Source organism: Lygodium microphyllum, chromosome 5, assembly GCF_053477565.2.
Source record: "Lygodium microphyllum isolate KBCC chromosome 5, Lygodium_microphyllum_v1.1.10, whole genome shotgun sequence".
In the NCBI taxonomy this organism is placed as follows: Eukaryota; Viridiplantae; Streptophyta; class Polypodiopsida; order Schizaeales; family Lygodiaceae; genus Lygodium; species Lygodium microphyllum.
Genome location: NC_141139.1, coordinates 171,057,994 through 171,072,161, shown reverse-complemented (window position 1 = coordinate 171,072,161; position 14,168 = coordinate 171,057,994). Strand labels below are relative to the sequence as shown.

General features: G+C 42.5%; 1 protein-coding gene across 1 annotated transcript; it reads right to left on the bottom strand.

The window, feature by feature from the left end:
* Positions 1-4,789: 4,789 nt before the first annotated feature.
* LOC148036689 (putative pentatricopeptide repeat-containing protein At5g08490) lies at positions 4,790-7,753 on the bottom strand. The gene has a single exon (XM_087678956.1). It carries the CDS (start codon positions 7,751-7,753, stop codon positions 4,790-4,792), a length of 2,964 nt encoding a protein of 987 aa, XP_087535082.1.
* Between the last annotated feature and the right edge of the window lie 6,415 nt (positions 7,754-14,168).

Genomic DNA, 14,168 nt, shown 5'->3' with positions numbered 1-14,168 from the left:
CACATACAGGTGAAGTACCACTTCATTAGAGATGTACTTGACAACAAGAGCATTGAGCTTGTCAAAGTGCATACAGATGATAATCCTACAGACCTTCTCACAAAGGGTCTTCCAGCAGAGCGGTTTGCTCATTGCCGCAGATGATGGGAGTTGGATAGATATATGTATTTCAGCTTTGTATATACCTAGACTTAGCTAATTCTTTTCTCCTCTTAAGGCACATTGCATTTAGGTGGGAGGTTGTTGGGAATAAAGGCACTGTCTTGATCTTCGTGTCCAATCCGTCACTACAAGGACTCTGAGGCATGAGTCCCCAATATCCAACCTAACCCATAGAACCCTCCTTGCCACAATTGCCCCATAATCTCGTACACAGGCGGTAAGGCTCAGGCCAATAGAGGTGCATACGCCTCCACTCCTACAGTGGGCACTGATGGCGTAGTCCCAATAGGGTATGTGAGCTGCCTGGGAGAACCTTCCCTACCCGATGGGCCTTCTGGGCAGGGGTGAGCCTGTGCTCTTGCAGAAGTAGGATGTCTATCTGTTCCGCAAGGGCCGGCTGCAACTCCTACCGAACAATCAACTTCCTGGAACCACGTGCCCCACTGTAGTGGAGACTATTCACATTCTAGGATGCAAGGTGTAAGCTCATGGGAAAACCTGTGACTGTTTGAACAGGCATCTGTTCGGCGTGGAAGCTGTTGATGAGGAGAAAGAACTATGGGGCATGCAAGTATGCTTTGCTGCACGCCTAGACAGCGAGCACCAGTCTCCCATGGTAGCCCTCGGGTGGGACCATAGAGGTGATAGATGCTCTAGGTGGTACTATCAATGCATCTATCAGTCATGCTGCGAGTTGTGACTCTGTATACTGGTAGAAACGGGCCGTCTGTGCCAGGGGCCACATGATCACATCCACCGGAGCTCTCCACTGTGGAGGGACTTGAAAGATAATGCTCAAGTGTGGGATCTCGACACTAGCCCACTAGTTAATGTCCATGTAACCTGGCCACTGCTGTGTAAACGGTGCTAGTCCTCCCATCCACTGGAAGATGTGGTCCGCCACCTAACTCTTCACCTCCTCCTCTATCTCTATCGTCGTCCAATCCCCTGAGTGGGAGGACTGAAAGAAAAAAGCGTAGTTTGGTCAATCTGGTGGTGCTAGTAGATGGACCTTGCCCCTCCTTGACTTATGAACCACGAAGATCCCCACCTCTAGAGGTAGTGGGAACTCTGCGCTCCGCAATTCTCAAGTAGGACCATGGGCCACTGCGGAAAAACTCCTATGGTAACAGCTGCGCCTGTCTCGGGAAAGTGTGACCGGCGGTAGAGGTAGATAAGCTGGTGGCTGTGTGGGGAGGGTAAGACTGCTGGTGCGAGGAGGATGTAGGCATATGTGGCTCATCACCTCCTGTGGAAGGGGGGATCACCTGTATCGGGTGTGGATTAGGGAGGGTACTCGGCAAGGGAGGTGGTGGGGGGAAAGAAGATCGAAGGATGGTGGGGTGGTCGGAGGTACGTGGCGAATGTGAGCTGTAGGCAAGGGTCAGTGGGGGATCCATGGGAGATTGGGGAGGGGGGGGGGGGGGGGGAGGGGGGTGTGGAGGCTGTGGGATCTCCGGTGAGGTAGCCTGTGGCACAGGTGATAGATGTGGGGGACAGCGGTCCTGCTGGGTGGGGCGGGTAGGGGGGGAGCTGGGGAGTACTCTGCCGCGGGGGCGTCGCTCGCCCTCCTGCTCCCTACTGCGCGGAGGCTGTGTCTGGGAAGCTGGCTGCGGCCCCCCCTGCCGTCTCCCTCTTTGTCATCTGTGGACCCGTGTAAAGCCATCAACGTCCATCTGTGGGCCTGTTGACGGAGCTGCCTTGGCTCCGAAACGCGTGCAATCTGCTGCCTGATGCCCAAAGTCGTGGCAGTGCAAGCACTGCCCTAGTTGCCCAGTCACAATGACCTGTTGCCTAAAGGAGTGACCTCCTGCCTCAATCTCTAGGAACTTTGGTATACTCTTTGTGTCTTTCAAAACCACTCGTACCTTCGGAACTCCTATAGCTGCCACTGCATCCGCGAAGGAGGCAGGAAGAACTGTGCCGAAGAGCTGTCCAAAGTCCTCCACTAACTGGCGGTACTGTACTGCCAGTCCAGGGAAAAGTAAAGTGACTGGATGTCTGAGAAATTTGTTATGGAGCGCAAATGTCTCCACTGAGAAGCCGCTATACGAGGGAACCATGTCAATGACCCCCTTCGTGGAGGCATAGGGTGAGCTCTCCACTAACTCATAAGCTGCATCCACACAGGTGAGTCGTACAATGAAGATCCCTTGGCCCATGAGGACTGCCTCCGTGATCTGCGTTGTGCCAATGCGCAGCGTGGAGTGGAGCCAATCCCGCAGTTGTGCCCTCGAGGGGGAGTGTCCAACGACCTGACCAAAGATTGTTGTTTCTTTCAACTCCAGCTTTGTGGCACGAACGGCTAAGAGCTGTTCCTCCGAGAGGATGATGCGCAAGGTGTTTGACTGGGGGGGCACTCAATGCGCCGGCGTCTGACCAAAGGTTTCCATTGCACATCCCTACTGAGAAACGTGCCGACCACACTGCTGAAACTGCCAAAAGGGGGGGGGGGGGTCTGTTCTGTTTTCTGATGATGATGGAAGCACTGATGTTTCCAGATTGGAGTCATGCGGGTGAGGGGCCTGGAGCTGCTGGTTGAATGGGACGGAGGACCGCTCGGGAGTGGGGGGGGGGGGGGGGCTGGTCGACAGATTGGGGAGGCGCAGAGGAGGGAGAATGGGGGCAAAAGAAAAAACGTCAGGTTGGGCGTCAAGTTGGGTGTCAGGAGACAGCGCGGGATTTGCGGAGGGCTGGGTGTCAAAGTGGATCCAGGCAGAGGGGGTGGGGATGATGTGGAGCGGTTTACTGGCAGAGCCAGGGTGGAGACCAGGGCGGGAGGGGTTGACAGGGGTGGGCAGGTTCAGTTCGTGCAACTGTGGGATGGTGCGATAGGCTGGCGGGGGGGGGGGGGGGGCAGAGATACAGTGCTTCGTGGAAGGGGGGAACACGCGGATGACGCGTTGGGTAGCGGGGGGGCGCTGCAACAAGTCGCCGGTCAAGATGGGAGTAGCAGGGGACGCAGCGGCAGTTAGCGGTGACGGGCGACGGAGTCCAAACGAAGATTTTTGGCAAAAACCTGACCCTGAAGATGTACAAGACTCGTCTTTCTCGTGTTTACCTCTTGTCTCGTACTCCCTCTATCACAGCCTCAATCATAACTTTGGCTCCTCTAAGATCATAGTCTCTGAATTTCTTGTGATAGCTCTTGAATGTGAACTAGTCTCCCATTGAGGCAGCAACCTGTATATAGAACCTTCTCCAGGACAGGTAAGTACTTTATCCAAGAGTATTGCCCCACTCTGATATTAAAAACTGATAGAAGAGAAGAGGCTCCTCCTCTTCTTTTTGGCTGTGATCATTGATAGCAGATGGAGGCCAGATGAAATAGATCTCCATGCTTTGATAATATCACCAACAAATCTGACCCCAAAACTCCTCCCTAAATCTCTAGTCCTGGTCTCCTAAAAAAATCCAGGGAATGTTGGGCTTCCCTGGTCCTCTATGTGTAGGTGTGATAGATTGAAGAGTCATTGGAAGTCACTTTCAAGCTTCCTCACCTGGAAGAAGACCCCTTTCAATGAGCTTGATCAATAAAGCTTTGACCTAGGTCTATGGTCCCCAAGCCTCCTAGATCTGGACTGTATGATAACATCCCTAGTCACCTTCAACCTAGCCAGCTCCCATTGCCTCCCGACCAAATAAAGTTCCTCATTAGGCACCTTCACCTAGCCAATGCATGACCTGAAGAATGCCCAACAAGAAGTGATGTACCACATGGTCGCAAGAAGAACCTGGTTGGCAACCACCACTCTCCCTGCTAGTGAAAGCCTCGCCAAGCTCTGATAAACATGCTTTTGTCTAAAACTCAAAAAGAAGAGGTGCCAAATGCTGCTCTGAGGTAATGCCAATTCCCACATGGCCTCCAAGATATCTCACTGCAATCCCATGGAGAACCCATGTCAAGTCCTCATGTGATCGCCATTCTGGCTGCCTAGTGTCACATATCCAAAATCCGTAGATGTCTCCCTCTTCTTCCTCTTCAAATATCTTGCCTCCTTTTCTTTTCAAAGACGTGGAATTCTATCAAAACAATCCAGCAATAGTCACCACCAAGGAATGCTATCATCCTGGATCTCTGTTCAGAGAAACATGTCAAGTGCAAATGCAAGGCTAATAGAATAACCAGCTTGGAAGTCTGTAATGCTGCACACCATATGGGGAATCCCTGAGTGAAAAGAGATGCTGCTCATGTGATCTGGGTTACCTTGCAGTCTCTCCCACCTGCCTCTCAAAGTGTAACTGATCTCTATCCATATACGAGTGAGGTAGAAATATCTTGCTGCTTATGGTCTCATCACATCTCACTGTCCAAATTTACTATGCTACAATGCTTCCAACCACCTCCAGCAGTCCACTACATCTTAGAGAAGTATACAGTGGGGATGGCTCTGTTGAGATGAGGAGCTATCAGATAGGCTGTGCTCCCTGAAGGTCCTAATATCCCCAGGTGACTAACATCTCACTGCGAGTGCCATGAAAAACTAATTTGGGGGGTCTCTTCTATTCCTCCTAAGCCCTGGTGCAGTCTTGAATGCAATGTGTCCGCGTCTCCTCTGCTGCCTCACATCTCGAGCATTAGAATAGGCCTCTGCCAACTTGCATCCAAAAGCCTACTGCCAGGCTCCTATGTGCCAACAGAAGCTTCTTGTATACCAAAATCTGCATAAAGGTTAGACATGCCAATGTATGTTGCAGCATCTTCTTTGTCAAGTACCACGCCACATTCAAATGCATGTCTGCCCAGAACTATATCACCCCAATTTCGGCACGACCCCATGATGGTCCGCCATGAGACAATATTAGCTTGATGTGGCATAACTGTTATTATCAACACAGCCTCATCCAACCTGCCTGCACGAGCTAGAAGGTCAGCTATGCAGGTATGATGCATAATATTGGGGCAGATGCCATATTGGATGCTCATAAGCTCAAAGTACTTCTGGGCCTTAGTCACCAAGCCTACGTGACTGCATAGAGTTAGAACATTAACAAAAGTGATGTCATTTGGCTGCACAAAGCTCTGAATCATTCTGCCAACTGTTCGAAAAGTAAGGTTGGTCTCTCCTTGGCGAGCAAATCCTATGATTAGAGCATTCCATGCTGCACAATCCCTTTTAGGTAGATCAACAAAAATCTGCTCAGCATCATGCATGCTGCCGCATTTACCATACATGTCAATGAGTGCAGTTGCAAGCATCATTGGAGTTCCATGAGACTCACCTGCTCTCCAAATATGGCTATGCAGCCTTTTGCCACTTACAAGTGCCCCTATCTCACCACACAATCCTAGGAGGTTCAAAAAAATTGCATCATTTGGAAGCAGACCCTGCTCGAGCATCTGTGCATAACATTCAAAAGCCTTCTTACTATCTCCTACTTTGCAATGACCTGTAAGTAATGTGTTCCATGAGACACTATCAGTTAAAACACCATCTAGTTCCATCTCATGAAAGCAGCTTAATGCCTCTTCAAGGAGCCCTTCTCCTACATATCCTGATATTAGGGTGTTCCAAGTGATTGCAGCTTGGTCTGGCATGCCAGTACACACCTTGTGTGCATCTGAAAGGGAGCCACATTTTGCATACATGTCCACTAAAGAGCTTCCAATGACTTGGTCTCTTTCATAACCACATTTGATAATCTCAGAGTGTATTTCCCGACCCCAATATATAGCTCCTCTACTATTACAGGCTTTCAAGCTCCAAGAAAATGTGACTTCATCAGCAGAAACACCTTCCAGATGCATTTGTTCTATGCATCTCAAAACTTCTTCAGCAAGATCATGTTCTACATAGCCTCTAATGAGAGCAGTCCAAGAAACTACATCTCGAACCGGAAGCATATCAAAAACTACTGATGCCTCTGTACTGGATCCAAACCTGGAGTACATGTCAATTAAAGTATTGCCAACTGTCAAATCAGTGTCAAATCCCCACTTTGCAATCTCAGAATGTGTCTCTTGACCATCCACTAGTGTTCCTATGCAGCTGCATACTTTCAAGTTGCAGAGCAATGTTACAGCATTTGGAGCAACACTCTCAGATCGCATTTCCTGGAAAAGATTTGATGCCTCCTTGTGGAGCCCTATTGCAAGATAGCCTTCAATTAATGCATTCCACACTTCTATGTCCGGAGCAGGCAGTCCATCAAACACTGCACTTGCTTCCATTAATAAGTCACAATCAACATAAAAGTTGATCAAACTGCAGCATACAGAAGAATCTGTTTCAAGTCCCATGTAAACAATTTCAGCATGTGTCATTTGGCCTCTCTCTGTGACTCCTGCAATACTGCAAGCTTTCAAGATGAAAATAAATGTGACAGGATTGGGCAAAACACCCTCCAGTTTCATCTGTTCAACACAGCTTATAGCTTCTTTATGAAACCCATGTACAGAAAATCCTGCAATAATTGCAGTCCAAGAGACCACATCCCAAATTTTGAGGTTGTTAAACACTTGCCATGCTTCTGCAAAACACCCTAATTTGGCATACAGGTCAACTAAAAGACTGCCAATGGAAGGATCCTTTTCAAAACCCTTGAAGACAATATCGGCATGTATTTCTTGGCCTCTGTCCATGGCGGCTCCCTCAGTGCCACAAGCTTTCAGACTGCAGATATAAGAGATGGGATCTGGAGTAACATTATCCATAAGCATTAGTTCCAAACAGCTCATCACTCTCTTACCAAGCCCCTGTTCAGCATATCCAGCCATTAACGTATTCCACATGACAACACCTCTTACTGGCAGTTCATCAAAAACTTCTTGTGCTTCTTCAAGTAAGCCACACTTGGCATACAGACTCACTAAACTGCCACAAACAGAAGTGATAGTGTCAAATCCATTCTCTACAATCTCTGAATGCACCTTCTGGCCTTTATGTACAGCTCTAATGCTGCCACAAGCTTTCAAAACGCTAAGAAAGGTAACATCATTCGGTGATACACCATCCAGCTCCATCTGTTCTGAACACTTCAAAGCTTCATCCTCGTAACCAAGATCAGTGAATGCTGCTATAACTGTGGTCCAAGTGATGACATTTCGAAGGGGTAAATTGTTGAAAACATCCAGTGCTTCAGGAAGGGCCCCACATTTTGCATACATGTCTACCAGAGTATTACCAACAGAAATGTCACATTCAAGGCCTTTCTTGGTAATTTCCGCATGTATTTCTTGGCCACTTTCAATGCAGTTGAGCTTGGCAGAAGCTTTCAAAAGGGCTGCAAAAGTGAATTTGCTAGGAGGAGGGCCATCCTCCAGCATCTTTGAATACAACTGGATAGCCTTCAGTGGCTCTTCAACTTCATTGTAACCTTGTAGAAGAGAGGTCCATGCATGCTCATTGCAACGTGGCAACCGGCTAAAAATTTGCTGAGCAGTAGCCACATTCCCACATTTGACAAATGTAGGGACAAGATGATTGCCGATTTTTTCATTAGCTTGAAAACCAATATTACAGACGTGCAAATGCACTTGGTTCGCACATGCAAGATTTGAACTTTTTCCACACTCGTGCAAAATGTCAATCACCCTATCCAAAGAGTCCACCTGATCTAGAACTGCGAGTTCCTCCTCTATACTCAGCATCTCTGTATGTATATTTGAGGTTTCAGGAGCATCCAACTGTTACATGCAGGGCTCCCTACCTTGTTTGTGCATTTTAGAATGCTGTGATATTCTTGTTATGGTTCGAAACATTGAAAACTCATGTAACTCTTTGATTTCTCATTAAAACAGTATTTGTCTGTCCTTAAGACCACTTTGTTGGTTAGACACAGGATGCTAAGGCATAACTGGCTGACTTTAAAGTAAGGCTGAATATCAATAGCCCAGTGCATCACATTTCACTTGCCAATAAGGCATGTAGATGATTATCGTGGTGCTTATGATCTTAAAAGACCAAGTCATAACGATTGAGTAGTACATTTTATTAACTGAAGGTAGGACAATTATGTATTGCATCGACATAATGCATTACTACAAACTACCAGGTCTGAATCCAAGTTGATCAAATGAATCACTCGTGGACATGGCTCAGAAACAGGATCAAACTGTCATGGCACGCCTGAAGGAGATTGAAGACACCTTGCTCATTCTTGCACGTGTCTTTGAGCGAGCTGATATTGGATTGCTACTTGAGAAGCAGAAGGTCTTCACAACAGTGCCCGCCATCTTCACATGCTCAGGACTTCTCTAGCTTCAAGAACCTGTTGAGATCCGAGTAGTCAGACTGGGATGTGGCTCTTTGGACGTCAGCAGTTTCTCAGACTGTAATTTGTAGCATAATTGGGCAGCTCGTGATCATCTGCATCGACTGCCAATTAAGACTCGCATACTGGCTGGAGCAATGAGAATTCTGCACAATGAGCGTATCTATCCTCATCGCCACTGTAATTGTCATTTGATGGCGCAACCACGAAAAAATCCCCTCCTTCAATGGTGGAATATGACAAACTTGATTGTCTGCCGAAAGGCGAACAAAGATAGCAGATTCGCGATATCAGAAGCGATCACGGCCATTTTTATCCGATTCAAAAGAAAGCAGACAGATGCTGCTGTTATGGTCGCCATTTGTCTGGTTCAAAAGACCACAGGTTGACACGCAGAAGGAATAGATCAGCACGGGGTCAGACCCATTATTGCTCTGCTTGTCTGCTTGTTTCAAGGTGATTCTTTCTTTGCCTGTATACTGCAGCTTCTGCATGAGGCACACGAATTTCCAAAGAGTAGCTCTCTCAAAAGTTTTGCCTGCAGGCCTTTGCATTAAGGAACTGAAATATTTACAAAGGGCCTTCTCGCCAATACAAAGATAGGTAGAAGACAACCCACACAGCCAAAAAGGCTACAAAATGTTTTCCATTACATGAACAAAAGGAGGGGATCATGATGCAGATGGTGTGGATCATATCCATCCATGAACACACCACCATATCCATCCATGAAGTAGCCACCTCTCTCAGGATCACACCAATATAAACTATGGAACTAACTTGCCATAAGAACACTCCTCGAACATGGCCCACATGTGTAGGGATACCTAAGGTTGGATCAAAAGGAATTGCCTCCCGTGTCCATCAAACTTACCAAAGACTACCAAATCCCAAAATGTAAAAGATAAGGACTCTTCTCTGACTGTAAAGTGGCTTTGGATGACATCTTGCTCGAAACCCAAGAACGGATAATTGTACACTGACACGTCATTGAAGTTTATACTTGGGAAGTGAAACCGCAGACTTATCTAACAATCATGCAAAAAAGGAAAAATAAGCAGGAGTCTCATCACATGAGTACAAAAAACACATCTACTCATTGGGGATTGTGCAACAATGCAACATATCCCTTGTGGGAAGAACCCTTGATAACAAGTCTCAATATAAGGACTTTCCCTTGGTGAGAAATCTTAGACCTCCACAAATGAAGCAACTAATCACACCACTTAGTTTTATTGTCAGAGAAGACCAAACTTTATTACTTTTTCATTCACCCATCTCTTATTCTCGACCATCTTATGGTAAAGCTTGAATGGACAATCACTTCAAGAAATCATTCAAGTGCACAAAAGCTAGTCTAACCATGGAGATGAAGGTTGAAATGCAGACAAATAAGAATGCTGCCAAAGTTGTTTCTCCAAGCTAGTCCAAATTAGCTTGTGACCCAAAAGTATTGATGAATACGATGGATAGAATAGACCCAAGATTGGCCACAAATGGTAGCATCTCATATGGTCTTTAGACCTAGTCATGCCATCCTATTAAGCTTATCATGTTCCATATGCTTATTAGGCTAGTCAAGCAACCTAGATGTGACCAAAACCTTAGGTTGCAATGACTTTGTCTCCTTTCTAGAGTTAAGGGGGTGCCAAGTAATCTCTAAGTAGTGAAGTGAAGGATCTCCTGCTAGTAAGTAATCAAGTGTGAAATAAGAATAGACTTTGATGTTTAGGCTACATGAGCCAAATTCAAGACATGCCACCATGAGGCCTAGATTCTAGTGCGACCATGTGAGTTTTCAATTTCCTCAATGAAAGCCATAGCAGCATCTACCCGAGGATGATGCTACTAGTGTAAGCACTATAACAAGCCCATATGCGAAGCTATCATACAAATCTTGACATCCAACATGATATGAATATAAATAGCTATGTAATCAACATTCCATAATACAAGATGGCAAACCATGGCTTTTGTCATGGAGGAGGTTAAGCCGTATTGTGTGTTTTTCTCTTGCTCTTTGTAAATTTGTTAACTTATTCAATTCTTTTATGTTTCATACGATTTGTATTTAATATTTGGAAAGTTTGACTCACCACACGGTCTGTTTCGCAACATGGTATCAGAGCTTGGCTATGCTTTATTAACTTGCGATTGTTTGGTATCTTATGTGAAGACAAGTACTATATCACAATTAAGATCTACAAGGTAGAGTTTTACAAGAAAAAGCTATGGTCACAGAAGCTACATCCATGTTTCTTATGCTTCAAAACCTTCAATTGCATTACTTAATTACGTTGATTGGTTTATAATTGTTATCTCTTGTTTTTAAAAATGGTTATTAAATTTTGAATGATTATATGGGTTGCCCATACTCCAAAACCTCAAAGTCGTCATTATGACTATAGTTTAGTCCTAAATCCTCCTATATGGAGCTATTTTCCAATTATTGTAACTTTCTACCTTTTCAAAATTTGAGGATGATGTAAAAACAAAAGTTTTAGAGATTAAAAATATCCATAATTCTTATTAGATAAAAACCTTTTAAATTTGAAATATTTAGTGAGATATTTCAATCCTAAAGTAACCCTGAACCCATATTTTATAGCATTAAGTACATAAATTTATGTATTGGTAAACTTTGGGCTCTATTTTCTTACCATTATCTTATGAATCAGCAAGTTATCAATATGAGACGATCTATAAAACTTTTTGTTATTTACAACTCTTTAGCTATTATCTTGAACTGACTTGAATACTTAGAAAGTTAATTGCCTCTAAAGTAGATCTTCAGCTTTTTTTTTTTTGCTCAAACCTAAATAGTGACCTAGTTTCTCCTAAAAACGACTTTTGATTTATTTTGAATTTAGATGTACTACAAAAAAAGCTGTATCTTATAGAAAGGATTATAGCTTGTATTATAGGTGATTTTAGCTAAATACCATAGTTTTAAAGTTAATATTAGCCAAAGTTAACATCTTATTCTAATTTTTTATTTTTTTCCAAAAGTATATTGCAACCTATTCATGTTAGGTAACTCTATTTTAAATTTTAACTTTAGTTAAAATATGGATATGATGATTCATGATCTCTTCAAGTATTTTTCATTTGTCCTTTGGTAACCCTAGTATAGATTCGCTACATGAGGCAGTACTGGTAACTAGTAATGTAGATTTATTGCATGAAGTAACACCACTCACTCGTGATACAAATTTGCCACATGAGGCAACATCGATTTATTTCTCTATGCAAATTTGTAACATGAGGTAGCAACAATGTGTGCCTGATCACCCACACCTATTATGGAGTTTGAAAGTGCATATTCACCGCATGAGATAGCACAAATATATTGAAGTTCAATTTTATCAAGCAGCCTAGTCAGTAATGATATTCCGTATTCTAGTGGCATGGGACACTAGAATGTGTAGTACGTGGGTGATAGAGTACTTGAGTTATTTATACTTTTGCCATGAACATCTTAAATTTGTAGTACTTTTTGTTTGAGCACTAATACTAATTCATGCTTCTTTCAATAGGAGTATACGCAATTAAGGAAAATTGATTCTCAATAGGAGAGTATGCTATGGAAATAGACTTTACTCATTATTTTGAGAGTTTTTTGTAGATTATTAGACTAAGAATGTGATAGGGATCAACTTATACTGTGGGATTGTGTAATATATATTATAGAAAATATTTTAATAATAAGATGATTTTAAGTTTATTCATTTGTAGATTCTCATTACCTATTTGTCATGTAATCATAACTTGTTACACATGAGTGTTGCATGTGACACTAGTCGCATTGTGCTTGGCAGATAGATAGCACGAAACTAGTATGTCTGGTATTATGGTGAGTAGATTATTAGACAAAATTAGAAAAAGTAATATTTTGAAAAAGTATTAAGTATAAATTTATTTTAGATGAATATATATAGTAAGCATAATATATGATAATATGTATTCATATGATATTATGTACTATTAAAATTACTAGTTTATTTGTGAATTACAAGTTAAGTTTTTTTAGTGGTAATTTTAAATGAATCATTAGTCTTTACCATTAAATTATTTAATTTAATATCTTTAATATAAACTATATTAGAATAATATATATAATATATGCTCTTATCAAAATAAGCTTTCTTTATGGAATGCTTTGCTATTTCCTTTATGTGGTTCAATTTTAGAAAGTTTTCCTAGCTTTCTTTACAAAAAGCAATAGGATCACATGAAAAAGAGGAGAATAAGGAAACAAATTATATTTCTTATTTATTCTTGATCCAGAGTTAGAATTTGGAGCTTTCAAAGGCTTTTTGGGGGTCTTCACACATTCTAGGCGTGATGGTAATATAAAAAACATCATGATTCGGCACATAGAATTTCTACGTCAACTACAATGAGCTAGAGAAAGTCTCTTAATTCATAACACTATGTATTTTAATTGATATTTGTATTTTCTATATAGTTAGACATCTGATATGAATATAAATAGCTATGTAATCAACATTTTATAATACAAGATAGCAAACCATGGCTTTTGTCATGGGGGAGGTTGGGCCCTGCCATGTGTTTTTCTCTTTCTCTTTATGAATTTGTTAACTTATTCAATTCTTTTATGTTTCGTAATGTTGTCTGTATTTAATATTTGGGATGTGAGACTCGCCACATGGTCCTCTCTTTGCAAAAAACCTTGTCAGGAATACATGAATATATCTAATTGAGCAATGTTGAGACCAAGGAAGCAAAATCAACAAATAGAAGATCATACTTATCATCACCATTTGTGTGGCTTTGAGGCACACATATAAAGGCCAACCTTGAGATTTCCAATACTTTAACTAATCATGAATGCATAGAGACATCCAATCGAGAATGCTCGAAGGGGCCACATCTACCATGATGGGATAACCCAAGTGTTTAGTGATGTCTCCCTAACAAACAATGCCACCCAGTCAACCCAAAGCATGCAAGTCTCTCTCTATACAATTAACAAATTAGAACTTATTTGTATTAATGTTGAGGCCCAAGGCCAAATTGATGCATAGAGACATCCAATCAAGGAATGCTTGAGGGGCCACATCCACCACCATGGGATAACCTAAGTGTTTTTAGTGTCCCTAACAAAAAATCCCACCCATTCAACCCAAAGTATGCAAGTCTCTCTTTGTACAAGTCACAACTAATAAAAATGGACTTGTGTGCATTAATATTGAGGCCCAAGGCCAAACTAGACAATCTCCAAATGACCTTTACTCTATCCATATTAGACTTCCCAACCTTGAGAAACATAAATGAATCATTTGCAAGAGACCATCTTGAAATCTTACCACCAATAGGAGAAGCTAGGTCAATGATTTCACCATCAATCACTAGCTTATCCTAGTAAGGAGAAGTACCTCTCAATTTTAACCTTGAAAATTCGGCATAATGTTAAATTTGTATGGTTTAGAGCAAGTGCTTATGTGTTACAATGTTCATAAAATACATTTTGTGAAGCCTATTTGCAAGCTCTTTTAGTAGATTTTCTAGGTTTTGTAATAATAAAATGATAATAGATTTTTAGCATTTAAAAGTCTTCTCTCTAATTGTTTCAAGATATTTATTTTCAAATATCACAACTAAATCTTAGTTTTTCATGCACATTAGTATGTATAAAGGCCCTTCGGCTTAAGGAGACAAGGGCTTAATGGAGTTAGCATGTGATAGGGGTGGCTATACACATTTACCAAGTTAAAAACTAGACCTAAAGGTTTTTCATCTCTACTAATCTTAGAAAAGCCTTTAGGAGC